We start from the raw sequence: 25,138 nt of genomic DNA, 5'->3' as shown, positions 1-25,138 counted from the left end.
ATCATCACTACCATTTTCAATGAATTCTACTGTTATACCAACACATATTTCCATATGATATGGCACAAAATATAAAACCTAAATCGCAAGACTTTCATTCATTCGCCGAAGCACTTTTTGACAAATTAAAAACAACAAAATAAGCTTTTACACACGCTTGTCTCGACAGATACAGGATCATTTATTTATTTATTCATTCATTTTTAAATATATATATATATATATAACGCTCCTGTTTTCACTTCCACAGTGACCTGTATTGTCCACTATGTACAGTATGCAATATATGTCACGCAAATGTCAACACTTCCTTCGCTTTACATTGCAGTCTATGGAAGGAGACAAAATGTTCCAATGCATACAACGCACATGTAGCGGAGGTGACGGACGAGCTCATTTCTTCAGACGTTAGAGGGGTGTGCTTCATGCATGTGCATGTGCACGTACAGGGCGACTCCTGGTGTGTGGAGCCCCACCACCCCCCTCTTCACGGTATAGAACACGCCCACCGGGGCCCATAAAGAAACTCAGTGTCACCGCAGACACGCGCCGGGTGTTCTGCATCCCAATAAAAGTGAGAGCCAAGGATAACGAGGTAAGAGCAATTGTTTGGTCAATTAAGTAGCGGTGACAAAGAAAAAGGTCATCGTGGACAGATTTGGCCGTCGATGCTCGCCTCATTCACGGTCAATTTGCTGCAATGGAGTGTTTCTGTTGTAGCTTTTATCGTTAAAGTTGAATGAGTGGGTACAAAGTACTACACGTTGTTGCTGTTAAAGTGTCGATAATGTGCGTTTGTATGCTAGGAAAAAAACGCTTAAAGGTGGTTTCTGTGGAGCTAAATGAATTAAAGTGTACAAATGTTAAATACTTATTTGAAGTCGGAGACGTACTTTTAATGAATTGCAAGCAGCTTCTGATTCCAACTTGTGCAGTCTGCAACATTAACAATTAAATGTGTTTAAACTTGATGCTACTTCGTGGGGAAAAACGGCTTTTTTTTTTGGTCTAAAATTATCTACGTGTAAAGTAGACTAGTCTGAGAAAGAGAAACTTGAGGCTGTTTGCACGAGTTACTTCCTTTATTGCCATAATTGTAAGCAATTAGTCAATAATTATGAAGTTTTCACTAGTTTTAAATTGTTCGAATGAGTCTTGTAGAACTTTGTTTGAACTTTACTATTCATTGTCCGTTTCAAAAAGCCTTTTAGTTAAGCTACTTGGTGAAATTACATGAGTTAATGTGTTTTCTTGTCTACATGTACCGTAGCTAAATTTAGATGGTGGCTAATGTTAAAGCTAACGCCTGACCTTTTATGATTTTGACATTAGTCGTTATGTTGGTGCATTTATGTACACAATTTACAACTTTACAAGTTTGTTTAGTTTTGATGCGAACTACCTGCTCTGCTTTTAATGCTAACGGTATGAACAAATGCTAATGCTATGCACACAAGCTAACATTTCTCATCGTCTTAAAGTTGTGTGTGCTTGTTCAAAGAGTTTATCATTTTAGAATGTCAATTAAGCTAAAAAAAAAAGTAGGGTCTGTTTGCAGCACAAATAATAATGCTATCACATTTCACCAGCTTGCTAACCTGAGTTGTAAAATGATGGCGTAGTAATAGTTCCCATTTGGCTCATGAAACATGACTATTTATTAGGGGTGGCAATCTTTGAATGTCTCGCGATTCTGTTCCGATTTTTGGGTCTGCGATTCGATTCAGAATCGATTTTCGATTTAAGAACACTTTTTTTTTTTTTTTTTCAAAATGATTTTTGCTTCAATCTTTAGATGTGCAAGGAATTGTAATCTACCCCGGTCTGACTCGCTAATGAACTTTTATCACTCAAAAGAACAAAAAAAAAAAAAACTTTTATTGGAATAACTTGATCGTGACTTTTTCCTTCTACTCTCTAATGTGGCTACAACTTAACAGTGCATTAGACCGCGTGGAACCACACTGCCCCTCAGTGGCCAAACTGGGTACAACATGAACAGCGTTCCAAATAAAGGCATACACAGACAAGGGCAAGACGGTATAAAATAATTTAAATAAAATAGATTTTAGGACATTTAAAATGGATTCTGAATCTTACTAAATGAGAATCGCGATTCTTATGAGAATCGATTTATTTATTTTATTTTATTTGTATATTTTTCATTTTGGGCACACCCCTACTATTCATATTAAAATACATTTAAGAATGTTTTGTTTTTTACAACAATGTTAGAATGCTACTTTTACTATAGTGTCTTGCTACATGGTCTGCTGTGCTAATTCTAGCATCAGACTAGCTAGCTCACCCTATTATATTTCTTGCTACTGTCAGTGACTTTTACAGGAAAAATTTAAATCATTTAAATCCAGCTTGGAATGCTAATCACTACCTAGCGTTCAACCACGACACATTTGGGGACGTCGTCTTCCATTGTCTACTTTCCACTTTCCCGAGCCCCGAATTTCCCACTTCCCTCAAATATAGCACAATGCAGCCGGTGTGCAGTATGAACGGGCGGCTTTGTGACGTAACCGTGGCGACAGACGTCCAGTTGCAGACAGTGAAGCAGCCAGCCGGTGCGTCTGATTGGACCCGTCAGTCGCTCGGATTGTATGTCTCGTCGCCATTTTCCCCACTCAGCGCCCCCCCCCCCCCCTTACTACACTGTGAGGAAAGGAGAGGAGACTGTAAGCGGCGAGAGTGAAAAGGCGGTACTACGATTGACAATGAAGGGATTTCATTGGCTGTCCGGAGTAGAGTACACTGTGTACCCTGTGTATGTTCATGCCGGACTCTCAATGATGCCGATTGACGCAAATAGTCTACAACCTTGATGATAATAATAATAATCATCATGGTTCGATAATAATCTCTGTGTGTCAATGTCAATTAAACCGAGCATGATCAAATTTGTAAAGGCAGCATTTTTGCGTCAGATATGTTGTGTCATTGTCATTTTCACTGTTGCTCGAGTGTGAAGCAGCCTTTTGATTTCACACTTCAGGTAGTGAATTGTTAAGAATAGTTTCTAGGTGACTCGGCATCAGGATTGCTGGCCAAAAGCGCATAGTATGAACCACTCCTTTCTAAAAAGTAAATAAATGAATAATAATAATAATGATAAAAGTGAATGATTTTAAGCTTTTTCTTTTTTTTTTTTTTTTTTTTTTTTACCCTCTCTGGAAAATGGTAGATTATGAACAAGACAAAAATGTAATAAATTAAAACATTGTTTTTAATATCTGACTAAATGAAATGGTTTTATTTTAACCTGCACATCGTTTAGTGGGATTACGGTAATCTTTTTTTTTTTTTTTTTTTTTTTTTATCTCCAAAACATTTGTTTGTTTTATGGTAGTCGTTCTTTATCGTGTTGGGTTTAAAAATAAAAATAAATGTGTGGGGTTATTTTAGTGTACTCCATTTGCAGTAGTCATATTTTTTTTTTTTGCTGTGCGACTTTTTGAAGCATTCCATTTTTATCCTGCGCCATGTTGGGGATTTACAGTAGACTTCTACTGGTGCGACCCTTTTGGAGTTTAACTGTAGCATTATTTTAAATTTATGGTAATCTTGTTTTTAACTGTGCAGTCTTTAGGAGGTTTAAGTTAAGTAATTTTAGCTGCAACGTTTTGGTTATTTTTGCTCTTCTTAATTTAACTAGTAAAATATTTTGGATTCATGCTAGTCATATTTAGAACTTCGCAATTTTCGGGGCATGTTTCATAGTTCAACCGGTGCAACTTTTGAGTGGATTAGTAGTAGTCAAATTTCAACTTGCACTACAATTGGGGGGATTTATGGTAATCTCAACCAGTGCAATTTTTGAACAATATTGAATAATTGCTTATTAACTCATTCACTGCCATTGACGGCTATAGACGTCATAAATTCATTTAAACAATTTCTATTAGTTAAAAAAAAAAGTCCCACTTTTGTTAAGAGTATGAAAATGTAGAAAAAAAATATTGCACATTTAGAACAGATATAAAAATTTGTGATTAATCGTGAGTTAACTATTGAAGTCATGCAATTAAAATTTTTAATCTCCTGACGCTATTTTTAGAGAAAAGATTATTAAAAATTAGGGGCGTCGGGCGATTAAATTTTTTAATTGTAATTAATTGAATGACTTCACTAGTTAACTCACAATTAATCGCAAATTTGATATCTGTTCTAAATGTACAATAAAAAAAAATCTAGGTTTTAACACTCTTGCTAACAAAAGTGTAAAAAAAATGTTAAACTAATAGAAATAGTTAAAATGAATTTTTGACGGCTATAACCGTCAATGGCAGGGAATGAGTTACACCCCGCCCCCTTTCATTGATCAAGTAAATTTGCTTGCTCTGCTGTCCCTCATAGCAGACAAGGACGGGGAGGGCCGGCACCGGAAGTCAGATGGCAACAGAAGAAACTAATTATACTGCAAGTGAAATAATGCTAGTCACAGATTTTAGCATTTAAAAATGAGGGTCTTCTTTTCACCACCGCACCTTTTTGCTGCAACTGGTAGGCCACAGCGCCGTTTTTATAAATCAGGAGCCCATCATTGAATTGGTGTATTGACATGTGGTTGCAAACACACCCATGTAGTGTTTGTTTGTAGTCAGTCATCAACGCGACTGCCAAGATGGAATGTGATAAATGGCGTCCTTAGCTTCTGACCTTGAATGCCGTTTGTTTGTTTGTTTGTTTTTCCCTTGGGCGTGTTTACAGGCAATTTTCATTCCTAGAGATGATTGTTAGATGCCTTTTTAATAAACAGAATTTCCCTACAAGTAATTAGTTGACATGTGCGTAAAAAAAAAAAAAAAAAAAATGGGGCGGGGAACCTTATGAGCTGCTCGAACCTTTTCAGTCCACAGTGCAATTATTCAAACAAGTAAAACCTCTGTTTTATAAATAGCCTAAGACTATTTAAGCCACATATGCTCATAACATAGTCTTAGTGAAAAGTTGGTACACACTTTCAAGTGCTATTGAATGAGAAACTTTGTCAAATTGTATATCAATAAAGTTTTGGAATGCCATAGCATTTATATATTTTCATACATTTTGTATTGTCCTCTTATTTTATAAAAAACAAAAATGGGTTTGTTTCGACAGGTTTCAGCAAATTCAAATAATCGAAACTGAAAATGTCGTTTTAAAATTGACAACGGTTAGCATGATCATTTTAAAACGGAATTATCGCCACTGCGGTCCCAATCAAAAGTACCAAAATCGTTTAAAGTCAAATGTACGTTCTATGGCGTTACGTCACTTATTTTTGGGAGAGTAAATATTGCGGAAGCCTTACGAAGAGCGGATGATAAAGCAAATGTGTACGTGGTTTTTCACCGGTTACGTTGGGAACGTAGCCCAATTTCACAATTTCATCGTTGACGCAAAACGATGTCAAGGTAATTCATAACTTTGAAAAACTCGCATTGATGATGTGATTTTTTTTGTCTCCACCATTTGAGTATTAAAATGTTCTCTTTACTTGCAGTCTTAAAGTCGTGTCATGTTCCCGTGTGAATAAGTCACTAATCTTTGAATTCATCCCATTAAAAGAAGTCGTACCAATCCGAGATTGACCAGATTAACTCGTTAGTGTGATTATATTTGATTTCTATTGGGCTTAATTTAGTAACTGGTCTTTGTCAAGAGGGCTGAAATATTTTGTTTTTTCTTTATGCTTCATTCAAATGTGACACACATACATTAAGATGGGAAATTGCACATGTCTAAACTCTTGCAACGTAACTTGTGCTTTTTTTGGGGGTGGGGTTTCATCAAATAGTCCCGAGGTTTGTGCGTGTCACAACTCTGCCGGCGTCCAACAAGAACGCACGCATCAGGAACGGTTGCGTAATCCCACTCTCGGACATGCACATGCTCCGCCATGAACGCGTTGTCCCCCCGTTGATTCGTCTTTATCTGCTAACGAGCTAATAACACGCGACAGTTTGTTTTTTGGGGGAAGGGGGTGTGTGTGTGTGGGGGGGGGGTGTTATGTTTTGGTCGGGCCAGCCAGTGAAAGTAATGCTTTTCGACAGCCCCGGTGTGCGTGTTCCTGCAAAAAAAGTGGGCGTGTGCGCCGCAGCCCAGCCTCGCAGATCTGGTTGGGCGAGAGCAGAGCTTTATAAAAAGGCGGAGGAAAAAAAAAAAGTACCTCAGCTGCTCTCACCGCTTGGGTTTGGAGGGCTCAAGGTGTCAATGACTGGATAACTGGGGTGGGGGATCTGTAGACCACTAGAAGAGTTTCTCAGAAGGGAAATTCTCTGGTTGGGTTGAGGAAGAAAATGAGATGGTCCTGGACCTTTTGAGGAATTCTGAAAGAACTTGCGAAAATCGGTGTTGAGCTGTAGAGTTGAGGAATCCTTCGACCCCCCGGGATATTTTTTTTTTGTAGAACTTCAATTATCCTGTCAAGTCGGCTAATCCTCAAGACTCTGGAAGAACTTCCTGCAAACCGGCAGTAATCCAACTCCAAACAGGTTGGCATGTTTGTCTTGCGCATCTTTCACCGCGTTAACCTGAAAACTGATCCGCACAGAACGACCCTGACCAGGTCTCGCGAGTTTGCAATGTTCAGATTCTGATTTATATCCAACCTTGTACCAGTTAAGACTGGTTAGTTTGAGAATCCATATTATGGCGCTGGAAGAAACCCCAGATGGTCTTGTGTTTTTGCAAGACTTGAATCTGCTATTTTGCAAATGCGTTGCAGGGTATCGGGAAACCCAAACGATGGAGTTTTTATTTTCGCACACGGGTACATTTTGTTCTCGTCCGGTCCCGAGTGCACCATCGTGTACATGCAGACATGTCCTGGGGGGGGGGCTTTTACCACTGGTCGAATGATCAACACTTAGCACGTCAATCAGACGGATTCCGTGCCAAGGCTTCGGGCTAGCGTTGTTCCTTCCTCATGCCAGGAGGTCAGATGGTTCTGGTTTGCGAGTGACCCGCTCATCCACACTTCCTCTTATGCCGATGTTGACTAATAGAATCCTCCTGTTTTTTTTTTTTTTTTGCAGGTCCTCAGCAGCCAACCCCGTCTCGCACATCCGTAGATATGATCATCAGGCTGGGAAGGCTGACACCAGGATACTTTCGCCTCCTCCAGGTAGCGACACTCGCCAGATTCCGGATCACGAATCTGCACCGCTCGCGTTTCGCCGCCACTTTCGACACTAATCGAACCCGACGTCGGCCATTGTGACAACGCTTCCCGTGTTTTTTTTTGGTACCCCGGCAGTCATCACAACCTTTTTTGTTCACTTAATTGGGGAACAAAGGGGCCCTTCAATAGACGGCGAGGAAAAATGGCGATTGTTACATAATGTATGACCCCCCCCCCCCCCCACCCACACACACACACACACACACACACACACACACACACACAAAGACCAGCCAGAGTAAATTAAAATTAACTTAAATATTATAATTTAAATTGAGTACTTTTTTTGTAGTTTTATCTTAAATTTGACATTTTTCTTCAAATTAGATATTTAAAATATATATATTTACTTCAGCGTTTAGTATAAATTACGATGGTAAACAAAATTCAGAATGATAAAGTAACTGTAGTGTAGAAAAGTTTTTTATGTATTTGGTCCAATTTTTCTTCCTCCTAATTATATTTTTAAAAATATATTCTGAATTAAAATATTAAATTTATTACTCCACTGTAAAAAGAAAAGAAAAAAAATCGAGTTTTTAAGTTTCATCTTGGAGCAAAATGGCCTTCATTCTAATCACTTAAAAAAAAAAAAAGTATAGATTTTGTAGTAAGTGTTATATATGGTGTATTAAAAACTTCTGTTTTGGTACGCTAACAGATGGTTATGACTACAGCATGTGTACTGTATGTTCTTAGAAAGTACTGGGACCGTAGCTTCTCACGTTAGCTAGCTGCCCCTGTAGCTAGCATCTCTTTGTGAGTAAAAGACTTTGATTTTGATATGTTATGGTATTATATTTTTGGGGGTTTGAAGTGCATTTAAGTGGAGCGGTTTGGAAAATGGATGTTTGTGCGGAGTGAAACATTTGGACTGCTATGTTAGATTTTCGCAGGGAGGAAGCAGACTTCTGTTAGCTTCTCACGCTAGGCTGGCTAGCTAGCTGCCATACATTTGTGATCAAAGGGTAATTTAAAAAAAAATAATAATAATTTTTAAAAGGACTTACAAATTTTCATGTCTCAAATGGGAGTTTAAATATTGTTAGCCTGCAACTTTGTTTTATTATTGTGCAACAGGGACAAATGTTTAATAATTTTTTTTAAATAATTCTTGTCTTTGTTTTGTCGCCACCACAGAGGCAAGTGGCCGGCGAGGTGCAGACGCAGCCTCAGGATCGTGCCATCAATCAGATAGCCATGATGCTGGCCATCATGGGTCTCAGCTTATCCTACTACAGTGCAAAGCAGATGACGGAGAAGGTGCAGGCCCACCCGGCACCTTGAACCGCAGACCGACCGGATGGACGGAAAGTGGAAAAAAATGAAGCCACAGTGATGCTATCCTGTTTGTTTTTGTTTTCTGCATTCAGACTGTAAGGGGACAACTGTTCTGATCGCAGGTGGAAGATGGTGTGTGGCCCGTTAGTCGTTGCAAAGGTGCACGCAAGCATGGTAAAGTCGCGACGGGGGTGTGGGAGGGATTTTATGTAATTGTACTACTTGAATTCTCAAAGTGGATCTCCACGTGGAGAGTCTGGAGATTCTGTGACTATTTTGCACAACCATGCGGAAACTGTTTTTATAACAAACACATGTCATAAGTCACTACCTTTTCTTTTTTGGGGTGGGGGGGTATTCTTGTGAAGTCACACTCTACATCTAATCAATGACGTGTTGTATACTGTATGTAAACCACACTGAGCGCATGTCTGGACTTTTTGAAATGGAGTTGTTTTTTTAATCTATGTATGGACTAATGTGTCACTTTATTTTGTAATGTTTAATAAAGCTGTGAACCTTTTTTTTGTAACTACTGCCTTTTTGTTTTCCTAACTAGTTCTAACCATGAGAAGCAGACAAATGTAGAACAGGCCGTTGAAACTACATGTCCCAGAATGCAGTGTGATATCTGCCAGGAATAGCTTTAGAATATTGCAGCCCAACACTGTATAAATAGGAAGCTAATAACTGTGTGTGATGCTAGTAAAGAGCAAAATTGTTTCTAGAAGTGTCAAAAACAAACTGACAAAAACTTTCATTACATTTTGACATTCCAAATGCATTTAGACTCCTGTAGTAAAGTTTGTCTACGCGGCGTTGCCGTACATTGCGTCCATCTTCCGTAAACAGTCACTTGTTAGCGCTGTATATCTTATTGTAATTATGCTTAGCGGTCGTTTTACGACAAAAAAGGGAATAGGGGTTTATAATGGGCTTAATAACACGCGTTTCTTTGTTAATGTACATTACTAATTGACTCGCTAGTCAAAATATTGTTAGATGGGACATCTTGCTTGCTAATAAATTGCTGCTTCCTGGTGTACTACGGAGGTCTTTAAGGATCAAAAAACGTTTGGCATCCTGCTCTGATTTGACGGCGTAGTTTCACGTAAGTAAAGTGTATAAATTACTCATTTGCGGTGTTAAAAAAAGAACTGTTTATAGGGTAACGCGCAAGTTTGTTAGGCAGTTGTACTGTATTTGTTTGCGCTGCTTTAAGCGTACTTGTGGGGCACTACTTGAAACGTGTTTGGTGAATTGCTCCATTGTAAACGTGTAACTTGTTAATAGTCATAGAATCAACACGTCAAGTGTGATATTTAAATATGCAATAGTGACTAAAATCTGATACTTATCTTAATTACCAAAGGTTCAGCCAAGCATGGGTTTTAAATGTACTGCAATGTGTTTCCTAACCTTTATTTAAAGGTACACATTTTGTTCAAGACAAATGCCACAGCAAACTACCAAATAAAAATATCACAGAACGTCTATAAACTGAAACTATGATCTTGTATCAATTTGCCAGTGGTGAGCCTTCTCAGCTGGCCTAAAAACTCTAAAAAGCACAAATGCTAAGATTTGTTTTAAAGTACTAATTTATTGGAAGTGGTCAATTGTCCTTATTTTTTTTGTAACATTTATTTGGGCTGCACTGCTTCCAGTACTGTATTTGCATGTGGATGTTAGTTTTATTTTTACTCCAATCAGATTTCAGCCTTTTCCTGTTGCTATGCCAGTTTACTCTGCCTCTAACGGGGCCTCCTATTGCTCGCCGATGTAATTTAAATTGTATTGGCAATGGAATTGTTTCTTTAACTAATCCTATTTCAAATTCACCTCACAGGTTCAGTCAGCTGGCCCAGCATGACAGCATTTTTCTGTCCTCCGATTGGTCGGTCAGTCACAGCCAACTTCGACTAGCACACGCCAAAACATGTAAGTGAAACAGCATGTAATTGTTCTGCCTGTTATATGTCAACTGCCCCCCCCCCCAAAAAAAAAAAACCCAGCTTAGCAAAAAAGATGATGTAATCAAATCTTCTGCGCCAAATTGAAGTTTTAATTAAAGGGATGTGCGCAACACATCACATTTGAGTAAATGAAGCATTAAATGCATATGGGAGGGATTTCGGCCCACGTTTGGCCCTCAATCCTTTCCTTCCCATTGGTGATTTGCATTTCCGCACGTAGCCCCTTCGTGTCGACGCATGCCCACTCGCTCGCCATCGCGACATGATATCGTGCGACAGGCCTTGAGACCTCGCCTGCCACCACGTGCCTGCCCCCGGCCCGGCACGGCCCCCCTCCCTCCTAAGTGATGCTTTGCTGATGGCCGGCCATTGGCTGAGCGTTGACGCGTCACCCAAATCGGCCTGGTTGCAAGGCGCGGAGACAAAGGGATGAGGATGCGCTCATTGGCGCGAATAATGACGGGGAGGGATTTATTTTTGATTTATGCAGTGAGAGGGCGGGAGGGGTCTTATCACGTTTTATGACATGCGTTGAAGATTTCCTTCACAGAAAGAGTTGTTATATGCATAACCTGAAATGTGTTAAATACGTTCAAATAATCGACAATCCCCATTTTGGTTCACATGGCTGGTAAAAGGGCGAAAAGCTGTGACTCATTTCTTAAACTTTTATCTCATGTATGATAATTCCATCGTCGCTATCGTAACTCAATTAGCAAAATAACAAAATAAAACCCCTTAGCAAAAAAAAAAGGCGTTTTTGTGTTTTGTTGATGTCCTACTTCCTATTTTTAGTACGACAAACTAAAATGTTAAAAATAGGTGGACCAGATTTTTTTGCATTCTGGTTTGGGCAAAATTATTTCTATCATGACTCACGACGTGTAACAATTCGCAGTATGGCACCGTGCCACAAGGTGGCGCCGCCTTGTTTTTGTTATGCCTATGCAGCACTTTTTCGTTTGGCCATCAGTGTATTTGATGCCGTGGACTTAGCGCCAAGATATGGAGGACCAAAAGTGTCAAAATTCAAAATAAATAAATTACTAGTAAATAAATAAATGACTAAAAGTGAAAATAAAAACTGATATAAAAATATAATTTTACATATATATATATATATATATATATATATATATATATATATATATATATATATATAATTATATATATATATAAAAGAGAAAAATATACAGTACATAATACATACATACATCATCGTATTTTGGTTGTTTCAGCACATGTTTAGTGCATGTCTCTACATCACCTCTAGTCATGCAGCAGCGTGTTAAGGATGGATCCTCACTCCAGCCCGTCCTCTGAGCTGTAGTGACAACGTGCAGGCTGCAGAGAACACAGTGTCTCCGTTAACAGACACCCCCCGACACCCTTCCTCACGACACTGCCATCATCTGGCTGACCTTATGCAAGACTCCCCTCTGAAAGTCATCATTTTAATGCAAAAAGCTCTCAAATTGTATTATAGACGGCTTTCTTGCATTTGCTCTTCGCGCTGCCTGAGCAGTCAAGGACGACAAAATGTTCGGCAACTCAAACTACTCCGAATTTATTTTGTATTTCTAAGTGGCTGTCTTCTTCCATCTTTTTGAACACATGCAAGACTCCCATTTCAGAATGATCATTTGTACACAAAGCGCTCTAAATCAACACTGTAACTCGTTCTCTCGGGTGGATGTTTTCAGTTTCTGTGCAGCTAAGTTGGACAAAATGTTCGGCATCCAAACTACTCTCATTTTAATATTTATTTCCCCGTAAGTGCCTTTCTTCCATCAGGATTTGACGTCATCCATATGATGATCACATGCAAAAGTTCCATCTGAAAATGCTGAAATTGGTCATTTTTAGATAAAACATTCAGAAAATGTATTTTAACTTGCTTTCTTGTATATGTTCTTGATTGAAGTAGTATGAGATCACATTGCCCCCCCCCCCACTTAATTCCCCATCAACATTTACATCAACTTTTGTTCAACTGCATGCAAGACTCCCATCTAAAAATTGACATTTTTAGACATTTTTCGTCAATGTTGTACTGTAACTTGCTTCGTTGTGTTTCTTCTTAGCACTGTTAATGTGTTGAAGTAGATCAAGATGTTCTGCTTCCAAACCATACTGAGTTTTTTTTTTTCATTAACCATGTTGCCTTTTTCCCCCCCATCAGGATTTACTGAAAAGCTGCTTATCTCCTGCTGGGTGAGCTCAAATGTTCTTTTCCACCCACGTGGTTCATGTTATCATTTTACATGATGATGTCATCTTTTCGTCGCGACAGTTTAGAAAGTCACGTTTTGTCAAAACATTCTACATGAAACAAATTGTTATTAAAAAGAGATGAAACGCGGTATTCCCGGATTTGCGCTCTAAGCTAAGCGCTAGGCATTCAATTGTAGACAGGAAATCAGTTTTTCCCCGTCCCTGGATGTTCTCACGCAGGAGACAATGCGAACATCCCGACCGCGCGGGGTTAAAACAACTTTCTCAGGCGGTGGATTGTTGGTAACAATAAAGGCATAGACAGCAAGGGTGGAACTAGCTAGCTAGTCGGACAGCTAACGTCCTCAATGAACCAGGAAGTAGCCTGGAACTAATTTGCATCAGGACTAGGTGGTTTGGCCATCAAATAGAACCAACATGATCCAACATGTGGAAGATAAATGACATAAACAAAAATCTTCATAGAAACTCAATTATCTGGATAAATCGAGTTGCTGCAGCCTACTTGGTCATTGGCAGGAACAGCTGGAGGGTGACCTTTGAGGTCATGTTGTCATGTTGTATAACATGCAGTCATGACAGATCCATGCATGCAGTCATGTCTGCTCGTTAACACATACATACGTACATACGCAGTATACGGTCCATATTCACGGCCTCGGGGTCAATTGAGTGACAAAAGGCATGCGGACTAGCATGTAGACGTGAGGTTTGTGTGGTTACATAGTATTATTAGAATTGTACCTATTACAGCAACAACTTTTCATTCGTATTTTGCATTTTGTTCCTGAACTTAACAATTAAAAAAAGATCAGAAATCTAAACAATAAACAACAAGATAAACATAATTTTACAGTTTTATTTTTGCAGATTAAAAAAAAAAAAATCGCAATATTAATTGTATTTATTTATTATTTTTTTTACAAAATAAATAATTTAAAAATGTTCAGGATTGCATTAAAAAAAAACATAAAACTGAATATTGCACTTTTTGCCATGGTACAGTACAGTACAAAATATACATATAAATTAAATAAATAAATAAATAATATTGTTTGTAATTTCTTTCAGAATACTGTATATTTTTTTCCCACATCATCATCAATTACTTTCAGAATATTGTACAATATATTTTTAAGGATATTTTGCAAATCAAGTTTTTTTTTAACCAAAATAACAAACCATCATCCTTTTTCTGAGAATAATTTATTACATATATGGCAGCATTTTTTCCTCTATAATATTGTATTTAAAAAATATGAATATTGCAACCCCCCCCAAAAAAAATGTATTCATTTATTTTTGCGTTGATTGTATTTAATTCTCGTACAACCAAATGACGAGTCTAACTCTAAAGCGTATTTTCTCCTTTTTGGCCATTTGTGTTGTTGCTTGTTGGTTTCCTGTCGCAAACGTCTCCACTGCAATTTGCAAATTCTCTCCACATGTTTGCTTGGAGCTGGTTCGAACCGCTTCCCATCTGGTTTGAGCAGGTTAGCTTAAAAACAAAACAAAACAAAAAACATTCCTGCATAAACACACAGGCATGGAAAAAGACCCATGCAAATAATAAAAACACACTATGAAAGCATCTCTGTTGCTTTGTTTACACATATCAAAACTTTATGAATCAATGAATAAAAAGCATGCATGTGAAGGAAACATAACGTGCTGAATATGACTTTGTTATGCTGATGAGTGGACTTGTGGCGCTTGTGTGTCATGAGCAGTGTTACAGTATGTTTAGAGTATCTTGAGGGGCCTTATAAAAAGTACCCACCATTACTTACAAAAGCGTAGTCACTTGATTTATTTCATTGTTGACAGAGTAGAAAACCAGTGTGTTAAGTTTAATGGCAGTTAATGATAGGCTGTCGTAAAGTAGTAAAGTGACGTAGCCTAATCGCTACTGTGCAATCAAAAGTCAGGTGTTCAATTTCTCAGATTTTTTTTTAAATTATATTTTTACTCCAAAATGATATTGTAGTTAATCTACCTGTGTCACGTAAAATAACATTTGCTACTCAAGCTTTGTTAACTTTGACCCCAAAGAGAGACTTTGTTAATACATTGGTTACATTGTCACAAGCTAGCTAGCTAGCTTTAGCCACTTTTTTATTTTTTTATATACATACAGGAAATCCTCGGTTTACAAAATTTCCAGATTGCAGTGGTCTAAGTATATTGTTGATAATATTGATTGCTTTATATTAGTGGTATAAATGTGTTTTTGATACAACAATGGTGACTTTACGCTTACTGCGTTACGTTAGCATCTGTTGATTGACTTACGGCACATTCCAACACGTACGGTTACATCGCCATCATAGGGAGAGAAAAAAAAAGTGACCACCTGTTGGTGACAAAAATGCGGCTTATTAGTTTTGTGGTTATTGGTGTTTTTTGTTTGTTTTTTTTAAACATACTGGAGGTAACTGTTTTAAATTAGAGCACGTTTATAGTAAGAAAAAATAGCACTGCTTGTTAACATTTTTTTTTAATGTTTCGTCAAAGGGATGATAAGATGGATCATCTGCATTATAAAATATAAAACGCATCACCTTGCTAGTTATGAGCCATGAGCTAGTTTCTGATAAGACACAGTTAAATGTTTAATGCTAGCTAGCTGTCACGGAACGAATTAAAATCCTAAATCAAGATACCACCGAATATAGTTTTTCTGACATTTTGCTGGGTGGTGTGCTTGCTGTGAGATTTTTCTAAAAACGTTAACATAATTGTCCAAGTCATTTTAAGTTACTGTCACATTATCAATGAAAAATAGCAATATGCTTGCTAATAACTGTGGCTAACTGGCTAATGTAATTACATCGCCGATAGACAGGGGGCAGCATTTAATAAGAAAGCAGTGCGTTTCATCTGTCCAGGTAAAAAGTTTACTACTGCTTTAACATTTCTGATTCAAACTTTGTTAATGTTAAAATATCAATATTAATGCCTTATTAGATTACTTTGCTTATTAATTACTGTACATTTTACATTTACAACTCCATTTATAGTACTGTAAATAAAAGAATATGAAACTTGCCATTTGCTATCAAGTCTCATGTTATATAATGAAACGCATTGCGTGAGTGCCTGTTCTTGTGAGTACATACTACACGCCTTTGTTTTGTTTTCTTTGGTGGTTTTTACAAGAGCCTTCGGGCATCTCCATGTGGCACTGTTGCTTCCAAACTCTTATGCAACATCCACTTTTCCTAGAAAAAAAGCACACTCACACCTCATTCTTGTTGCTTTTTATGAGAGCTGCAACTTATTAAACTGTCAACAACCTATAAAATGTCAACGGGGCATGCCGCTTGCCGCTTATTAAAATGTCTGCCATGTTGTATATTTTTGGCCTGCATCAGCTGCACCTATAAATGAGGGACAGAAACAGAAATATTTTTAGAATCAATTAAATATGTGAATATTAAGGCAATTTTAGATGGAAAAAAAAGCAAAGAAACGCTACGGTTTATCAAGAATTACAAACGTAAACTCATACGACGTCATCGCACGTCATTCCTGGTCTTCTTCTTCTTCTCTTAAATTACTGGTGGATCACATATCAATGGTGCATACCGCCACCTAAAGCGTCGGAGTCCGCGCTCAATATTCACAAAAGAAGAACAGATGGAAACGGGCATAAGTTGCATGTTCGCAATTTTTTTTTGAAACAATTAGATGAAAACATGACTGTTGTGAGTTGCAGTACCAAGACTGACCTGCGTGCGGCAGCGCTGTGTTTCAAGGTCATCCCGACTGATTGAAAGTAGAAAGAAGAAGACCTAGTATTTTTAAGCTAGCTGCTAGCTTACCTGGTAGCTGTACTGTGATGGACAAGTTATGCAAACACTAAACGCAACCAGTTATCCTTTTTGGATAATCTATCATAAACATTAAACATGTTTAACATTTCATTAGCCTAATAGCATAATTACCCAAGTTATTTTTAATTTACATGATCTCAATTAAACATACCAATACTCTTGTTTATTTTTTCTTTATCTTGTAGATTCTTTGTCCTTCTGAATTTGTTGTGTTTTTTTTTTTCATGTTTTCATTCAAATATGATTAAGACAATTATGCGTATTCAGAGTAAAGCAAGTTGGAAAAATCAACCATAACACACTCCACACCACAAGATAACCGCTAATGACAAACTTTTAGAGCAGTTTTGCTGACTTGGATCCAAATACACGTACCCCGCTTGATGATTAGGTTGTGTTTGACTTCAAAATAATGCAGTCCTCAGAATCTACACAAGGTTTGCAATAATACTGAGCATGTTTATCATTTATGATTATTGGCCGCCACCATTGTGCTGCCTACATTATTTGACACAAACATACAGTAAAAGGTGATAAGTTGTGTAAATGCTCTAAAATGGAGGTACAGCACTCCACAAAGCCAAATGTATCTGCTGTTATCTACAAGTGTTAAAGTTCTTTGTCAGCGTTTACCATAAGGCTCCTTCTTATATGTGCTCCATATGTAAAGCGATAACCACTGCTATTTAGATTGCGTAAATATTTGGACGAGGGCAGAGACGCTCAAATTCCGTTCTGTGTTCCAGATGGAAACAGCTGAGCAAGATTGTATGATATGGAATATTTAGGTTAGTAGGTCAACTTTAGCAGACCCGCTTACGGTCAAAACGGATGTGCTTAAATTGTCATCGGCGCCCCATGATTGCAGTGCAGTTTTATAAATAATATGTTTAATGTATGGCACTGACCCAAGGACACTGAGTTCTGTACATTGTGTCCCTTCTTCAGGCCAAAGTGGAGACTGACGCTCTCTAGTGGTCAATAGAATAAGTGCAGTGTAGGGGATAAAAAAAAGAAAAAAAGGGGATTCCTCTGTTTTCGATTTATAAAGTGAGACTGGAAACGACAATCATGGCTAATCCAAGTATATCATGAAACATCATTTTGTATAAAATAAACATATGACCTAATCTTATTGTTTCATATTAAAGCAAAAAAAAAAAAAAACTAAATTAATTGCTGTTAAATGTACTTACAAATTTTAAATATAGTACCAAAATTAAACTTAAAACGCAATGCTTAAATAAAAATAAATATATTAGTAAACTGAATCAATCAATAAAATCAATGTATTTTAAAAAAAAATCTTGCAAAATATAAAAATCATTAAAAAAAAAAACGTATTCAATATATTAATGAAAAATAGAATGCTAATGTGGAATAAATGTGATTAAATTCACTTAAGTATATATAGAAATAGAAAATACAGCATTATATAATTTAGAAGAGAAAATTAAAACCATTAATACATTTATTTTTTTAAAACCCCATTGTAGAGTCAATGTTTCCAAAATAATAATACAAAGAAGGATTATATAAAATAAATAAATAAATCTCAGTTACTAACCAAATCATTATAAAAGTGTAATATTAATCAATCACAATGTTTTATTTCTCTGTGTAATAATTGTAGCTCCAATTTAAAGTGCAATCATACATTTAAAAGAAATAAATAAATAAATAATGATGACGATGGTCATGAAACTAGATTGTAACGCGACCTGCACATCTTTCAACCCGCTTTTGCCCACTACTGCATGTGACCATTGCGCCACCTAAAGGTGACTTGAGGCACCTGCAATCGAAGCATATTGTGAAATGATTACTGCTCAGAATGTGTAATTGAATGAGATTTATTCCGGCTGATTATTAATAGAGTTCCAGTCTGTAGGCCGTCGTAGTGTTAAAAAGTGGGCGTGTCATTTCCACTGTGAAATCTAAACCTCCTCTCAGCGTGTGTGTGTGCGCGCGTGCGTGCGCGCATCCATAATTGATGTTCACCTTAAACATCCTCACAGTAGATCCGTGTCAAACGTAAAAGGCAACGAACAATGTATGTACACACGCCATTCACAACAATACTCAGTTTTATAATGCAACTTTGTACTCCCAAGTACCACCTACAAAAATATTTATAAAATATAAATATATAAAAAAGACGACAGAGGTCCAATTTCGTTTTTACTATACGCCGCGGGGCTGCCCAAAAATGGACAACAAATGGTCTACCTTGCTGCCGAGGTAAGAATCTCACAGTATCTTTATTATTGTGGTTATGTTTAAATAATATTTTAAAAAGTGTGTGTGTGTGTGTGTGTGTGTTACTGGAGCCAGCTGACAATGGAGCTGTGGCTGTAGAAGAGACACTCTGTGAAATATGCATGAGGAAATCCACACCTGTTTCCAGGTAACCCAGCCAGGCGTCCTCAAGCGTGACGTTCACTCACCCACTCACCTTGTGTGTGTGTGTGTGTGTGTGTGTGTGTGCACGCAGGTACACGCATGCACAGCTTCACCGTCGCGGGCTCGCTTGATGCTTCGCTGCAGGCCTCCCTCCGGCCGCCACTTGATGAAGGCCAAAAAGGAGGAAAACGAGGACCAGGTCGGGTGAAGTCCACGCACAGGAAGTGAAGTCCAGAGCAGCGTCCAGCCGAGGTCAGCATGAATCCTTTGTGGAGGCTTTATAAGAGCAAAGTCATGAAGACGCTCGACCCGGAGTACGTGGACGACTCGGCTGAGGAGGTATTGATGTGGAACACTTTTTATCGAGAAATCACCCCGTAATATTAGGTACGCCTTATGTATGCACCCGGATCTAATTTAATGAGATACAAGACAGGAGCTGGTTCTAAAATGATTTCATTACATATATAATGCTGACTTTACATTCACTGCCATTGACGGCTATGGACGTCAAAAATGCATTTGAACTATTCATATTAGTTTAAAACTTTTTTTTCTCCACTTTTGTTAACAAGAGTATGAAAACCTAAAAAAAAATTATAGTACATTTAGAACAGATATAAAATGTGTGATTAATCTTGAGTTAACTATTGAAGTCATGTTATTGATTACAATTGAAAATTTTAATCGCCTGACGCCCCCTTTTTAATAATATTTTCTTTTTTTCAACAAAAAAAAAAGATTATTAATTAAAAATGTCTGCGTTTTCATACTCTTGTTAAAAAAAGTTGTTGTTTTTTTAACTAATAGAATAGTTCAAATTTATTTTTGACGCTTATAGGCGTCAATGGCAGTGAATGAGTTAAGGTAAGTTGAAAAAAAAAAGTAGAGTACAGAACTGTACTTCCATTTTATACCACTAGAGGGAGCTACAAGCTTTGAGAGGGACTCTTTATAGTTTGGCTCTATTCTAAGTGACCCACATCAAAAGAGTGGCAAGAAACTGAATCCGACACAGAATCACAACAAAGGGATCGGCTGCCAATGCTTGGAGTGACGCACACCAGGTCAAGGCCTCCATTTTGTGTGTGTGTGTGTGTGTGTGTGTGTACTCATGATTTACATTCAAGAGACTGAATGAAGCCTTTTGTCTTTTGCAACAAGCCTTATTTTGGCAAGTGGATTTTTAGCCAATCAGTCCAGGAAAAGGTGCAATGCTAAAAGGTCACATACTGTAACTGAATAAACAGTCCGCAAAGCTACAAATGTGCTTTTCTTTTCTTTTTAACATTTGTACACGTTTAATGTAATTTTGTATGTTACATTTACATTGATGAAAGTAATAAATGTCAAATAAAATAAAATCCACTCGTACCAAATGTCATTTTTTTTAAAGTAGTAAAATATCAAATAAATTTGGTGAATAATTTTGAAAGAAAAAAAATATATAGGTTAACATTTCAAATAAATTAAAAATTTTAAATATACAAATTACTGTTTGACCATAAAGAAACAAATAAATGATAAATATAGTCAAATATATTTTTTAAATAATATAATCTAAAATAATTTATAGTAATAATAATTTGACAAAAATGTAAAATAAATAAAAAATAAATAAATAAACAAAGGAAAAAATGACCACTATAGAAGGTTGAAAAAACTTTATGGACACAAACCCAACTTCACCAAAAATAGATTTTTGGTCATATAAAAAGCCTACTAGAACTTCTGAACTTTATTGGTGTTTTTTCAAAGGCACTTTAAATGGTAGCATGTTTGTGTTGACTCCCATTTCACAAGAGTTTAAATGTGTTAATTCTGAACATGGCCACATCTCCATTTTTCTAAGTAATTGTAACTTGAGGAAGTAATTAAAGTAAAGTAATTAAATGTCAGGAAAGGCCTACTAGAACAGCTGTACTTTAATTGTGGTTTATCAGAGGCGATTTAAATAGTGGCAGGTGTGCGCCGACTCCCGTTTAACATGACTTTCAAGGTAATTGGTGTCCCTAATTATGAGGGTGTGTGCACTTGTGCAACCACATTATCTCAGCTACTTTGTTTTGTTTCCCCACCGAAAAGTCGATTGATTTGTACAGATTATATGTCAGTCTCATTTTTTTTTTACATCGCAAAAAGCTGCCATTTCAACAAGGCTGTGTAGACTTTTTATAGATACTTTTTCAGATATTGTAATTGTTGGAGGTCATAACACATGTAGTACCCTTTCGATCCAGTAGATGGCAGCCCCTGCTCAAAGGTGAATTTGCACTCTGTTTGTATTCAGGTGAGTGAGGTGGAAGAAGACACGATGAGTCCAGTCCAGCAAGATGAAGGCCAGAACGCCGTCTCCCAGCTGGCCCGCAGGGTATGTCGCACGTCACTTGACCCATTTCATACGTGAACATCTCCCTTGACCTTTGACCTCGTGTTCGTGTTCATGTTTTTCCAGATGCAGGGGGCGGGGTCCAAGAGCTGGAACAGACTGTCAACTCTCTTCAATAAAGATGACGAGCACCAATTACTGCAAGAGACACAAAGTCATCCGATGGCTGACCAGTGAGTGGACTATACTGTGCATGTGTGTGTATGTACCCATTTATTTAGGAGTTTCATTTATATTTTTCAGATTTTTTTTTTCAGATATGAAATAAAAAAATATAGTAGTTTGAATAATGTATAAAATAAACTGAAACATTATATATATATATATATATATATATATATATATATATATATATCAATTTAAAAATCAAACATTCAAAAAAACCTCAAGAAGAATTTTAAACAAATATACTGTATAAAGTTAAACTAAAACATATTAAATATTATGAATGAAAAAAATTAACATTAAAACAAAACAAATAACTTTAAAAACCATAGTAATAAATAATGTGATTTTAATAAGACAATTTTACAAACAAAAATTTAAAACTTAATTTTTAAATGATAAAATTATACTTTAAAACATAATATGTGAAATTATGATTTTTTTTTAAATTCAAACAAAAAATGCACAAAATATTTACGTGTCTTCTTCCTCCCAAAAAGAAAATGATATAAAATAAAAATAAAAACATGGACATTGAAAAGCAAAATAAAATGTAAAATAAAAATGCATCCAAATAAAATAACTTCATGACAATTAAGAACTAAATAGAATACAAGATATTTAAAAAATATATATGTGAAAACAAATCTAAAGTAGAAACTTAAGTCAAAAAACTGAAAAAAATGTAATGAAAATAATGAAATATTTAAAAATCCCCCAAATAAAAAAAAAGTACTAAATTAAATATAGACAATTAAAACAAAAAGGCTAAATAGAATACTACCTACTGAATAATGTGTGGGAAATATAAAATTAAAAATAAAATGGAAAATTGAAGAACATATTTTTGAAATGTATTATTTTTGTAACATAACCACTAATTATGAGGAAAAACAATCAACTCAAAATACCTGATTAGCATCTACCGTATATGTAATGTCATGCTATGTCAGTCCACTTGCGATCAAGCCAGAGGAACCTTCCAGGCCCGCTCGCCGCAGTGCATTCTGGGATAGCTTCGCCGCCAACTGGGCTGCCAAGAAGCAGGCGGAGGCCCCCGCCGCCCGCCAGGCGACGGAGGACGACGAGGGGGCGACGGTGGCGGCCGAGGAGGAGGAGGCTGCGACCGCCGGGCCTTCTGATGCGGCGGAGGCGGACGGCGCGAAGGAGGAGGCGGAGCCACGGGAGAGCCACGGCAACAACGGCTTCTCCAAATACGTCACGCTGGGAGGAGGAGCGGGCGGCGAGGACGCCTCCTTCAAGTGGAACTTTGTCACCAGCAAATTGGCCGAATTGAGGAGAGCCAGCCCGGCCAAGAGCAATTAAGAGAACGCAGACGAAATGGGGAATTTCAGGTATTACAGCAGGTAAGAAAAAAAATATGGATTCATAATGAAATAATAATACAGGGAACTGGATGGACGGATTCAATTATTCACTGATTATGCAAAAATTACAAGTTTAAAAAAAAGAGTTAAAAATACAGTATATATTATGTGTACAAATGTAATTTTGCACACGTAATTATGTTGTTCTTTTTTCCCGGTCCCATACTGTGCCCCCTCCCTAGTGGGAGCCCTTCGAAGTTGTTTTTACCCCTCACTCTTCCTTTAGGTTTTTCTTTTCAACTAAGAAATGTGGGGTGCCATTTGGTGACCCGTCAGGCTTCTCCGTTCTGTCTCCCTCTGCTGGTCAATTTTTTTTTAATGTCACTTCGACGGGTTGTAACTGTTACGCCCGTAACTCACGGCGATGGCTTGTGTGCGCACATAGAGAGTGATTTTTTTTTGTTTTGTGTTTTGTCAGGGTCCGTTCAAGGTTGCAAAGTCATTCGCCAGACACTTGTAAACCTTTTTTCTTGTCACAGAAAATTTGAATAGGTTCAAAACTGTTTGAGATTTTTGTGTTGTTTTTTCTTTGATTGTGTCACGTTTGTTGGATTGTGTTGTTTTGTTTTTCTTTGAATGCTGCAATGAAAAAATGTTTACTATATTTAAGGACTGATTAAATGATGATACATGATACAAGACCGCTCTACAGTTTTTTTTTTCATTATTTTATATTTTATTTTGCCCTATATGGTTAACTGGAACATGTGATTCCTCAAGCTACACATTTTATTTTGTGATTTTCTTTTTTTTTTTCTTTTTGGGGGGGGGGTGTGTGGGGGGGGTCATTTTCAACATGTATTATTCGCCTCTTTTTTATTGTCTATGTTAGATTTTTCAAATGTTTACGTTTTTCCATAATATGTACTGTAAATCCTTGTTTTGGACAATGACAACCATGGTAAGGCTATGGTGCCTTTGGCCACCAGAGGGCGCGATTTACCTTTACACCGTGTACAGGCAGCATTAGCCATCTTGTCAACATGTCATACAGCACAGCCAGCCAGTGTGCTTTATTTCTTCCTGTAGGGCGACTGACTGATCTGAGGCCAGTTTGTCCTCATTGATTGAATCGTTTGGAGCGGATCCGCTGCACCCACATCCGCTTTTCACTTCCTGTACAGTCATCCCAAAACTGTGCTTCCTTCATTCACATCCTTTCAAGTTAGAGAGTGGAAAGACAAGAAATACAATATGACCACATGTAAACACTGAGAAAAATACCGCATAAATAATTCTAATAAAGTTCCTGATTACCTTTTAGAATGCCGATTACGACTATTATTATAGGTTTGGTACCTTGTCACATCCTGGTACCAAAATGCGTGCTCTGCAAACCTTCCCGCTAACGTCTTCGTGACGTCATCATCAGGCGTTTGTTAAATGAGTCACAGGAGAAAAGATGTGAATAAAATGAGCTGGCGGCTGTTTTCTTTTCCTCCCCATGTCTTGTTTTGTTCGCACAAACACACACACACACACATGCAAAAACACTTGTATAGACAGAGATGTCTGGTGGCGTTCAGGTATGATCATGGTGGGCGTCTCTGTGGCGGTGAAACATCACATCTGGAAAACACACACGCACACACCTGCGTCAAACATGGCAAAAGTCTGATTTTTTTTTTTTTTGTTTAATGTGTGACGATAACCCGAGATCACAAAATGAAACTTGGCTAATTTTTAGCAGTATTTATATATACATAAAAAACATTTTTTTAAACACCTTTAAAACTTGCAAAGACACATGAAATATAATTAGATAAAGACAAATAAAATGAAAACTAGAAATACGGAAACAAAATTTGAAATCAATTTCTAAACAAAGAAAAAAATAAAATAACCGAATATGATAAAATGTGTCAATAACACATTCAAACACTTTTGATGCTGTGAAAATAATAACATTAAAAACATACTGAATGGTATGGAATCACATAACCGTAATTGACAGCTTGCTGCTAGTTAGCGAGCTAACTTAGCACTGTCTAGCTAGTAAGCCACCAAAAAATAAGTTGAAATGTGGAAATGAGTGTCAATTAATGTGGTTTTAATACTAATTTGATCAGGAATGAAAATAAAACTGTTCCTACTCCAGAAACCACATTGTCTAGCTAGCTGCTAATTAGCGAGCTAAGTTACCATAAGTGCCTGTGTGTAGCTAATAAGATCCATACAAATAAATCCTAGTGGTGAAAATAAGTAAAACTTGTAATGTTGTAGCACTAATTTGATCAGGATTTCGAAGAGTTCTTTCCCAATCCAGGAAAAAGCTATCACAGTGGCGA

The 25,138-nt window shown here is 37.1% G+C and overlaps 1 protein-coding gene and 2 long non-coding RNA genes across 10 annotated transcripts; 2 read left to right on the top strand and 1 right to left on the bottom strand.

The window, feature by feature from the left end:
* The first annotated feature begins 455 nt into the window (after nt 1-455).
* Nucleotides 456-8,981, top strand: LOC144058486 (uncharacterized). 2 transcript variants are annotated; one of them, XR_013295444.1, is made up of 3 exons: nt 456-595; nt 7,032-7,120; nt 8,318-8,981. It is a non-coding gene; the product is annotated as an uncharacterized LOC144058486 (long non-coding RNA). The 2 variants fall into 2 exon arrangements; XR_013295445.1 differs by lacking the exon at nt 456-595 and adding an exon at nt 6,129-6,488.
* Nucleotides 8,982-9,323: 342 nt separating this feature from the next.
* On the top strand, nt 9,324-23,488 carry LOC144058311 (uncharacterized protein C1orf232). Of its 6 annotated transcripts, XM_077576708.1 has the most exons (8): nt 9,324-9,569; nt 10,308-10,399; nt 12,617-12,648; nt 17,252-18,912; nt 19,000-19,247; nt 21,199-21,279; nt 21,364-21,470; nt 22,416-23,487. In XM_077576708.1, exons 5-8 carry the CDS (start codon nt 19,167-19,169, stop codon nt 22,786-22,788), a joined length of 642 nt encoding a protein of 213 aa, XP_077432834.1. In that variant the 5' UTR covers nt 9,324-9,569; nt 10,308-10,399; nt 12,617-12,648; nt 17,252-18,912; nt 19,000-19,166; the 3' UTR covers nt 22,789-23,487. The 6 variants fall into 6 exon arrangements, with proteins under 6 accessions (XP_077432834.1, XP_077432833.1, XP_077432835.1 ...); XM_077576707.1 differs by having other exon boundaries at nt 12,617-18,912; XM_077576709.1 differs by having other exon boundaries at nt 11,708-18,912; nt 19,000-19,160.
* Nucleotides 20,671-24,252, bottom strand: LOC144058312 (uncharacterized). Of its 2 annotated transcripts, none has more exons than XR_013295419.1 (3): nt 24,108-24,252; nt 23,794-24,007; nt 20,671-21,435 (listed from the first exon to the last, which is right to left on the bottom strand). It is a non-coding gene; the product is annotated as an uncharacterized LOC144058312 (long non-coding RNA). The 2 variants fall into 2 exon arrangements; XR_013295420.1 differs by lacking the exon at nt 20,671-21,435 and adding an exon at nt 21,934-22,730.
* Nucleotides 24,253-25,138: the final 886 nt, after the last annotated feature.

The sequence above is a fragment of the Vanacampus margaritifer genome, chromosome 9, assembly GCF_051991255.1.
Source record: "Vanacampus margaritifer isolate UIUO_Vmar chromosome 9, RoL_Vmar_1.0, whole genome shotgun sequence".
Classification (NCBI taxonomy): domain Eukaryota; kingdom Metazoa; phylum Chordata; class Actinopteri; order Syngnathiformes; family Syngnathidae; genus Vanacampus; species Vanacampus margaritifer.
The sequence above is the reverse complement of the archived record's forward strand: the minus strand, read 5'-3'. Positions and strand labels throughout refer to the sequence as shown.

Coding starts and splice junctions, on each gene's coding strand:
- LOC144058311 (XM_077576704.1), top strand. CDS start 12,547: ATGTTCTGCTTCCAAACCATACTGAGTTTTTTTTTTTCATTAACCATG. Junction 21,280..21,363: donor TCTCCCAGCTGGCCCGCAGG/GTATGTCGCACG, acceptor ATGTTTTTCCAG/ATGCAGGGGGCGGGGTCCAA. Junction 21,471..22,415: donor AGTCATCCGATGGCTGACCA/GTGAGTGGACTA, acceptor ATGCTATGTCAG/TCCACTTGCGATCAAGCCAG.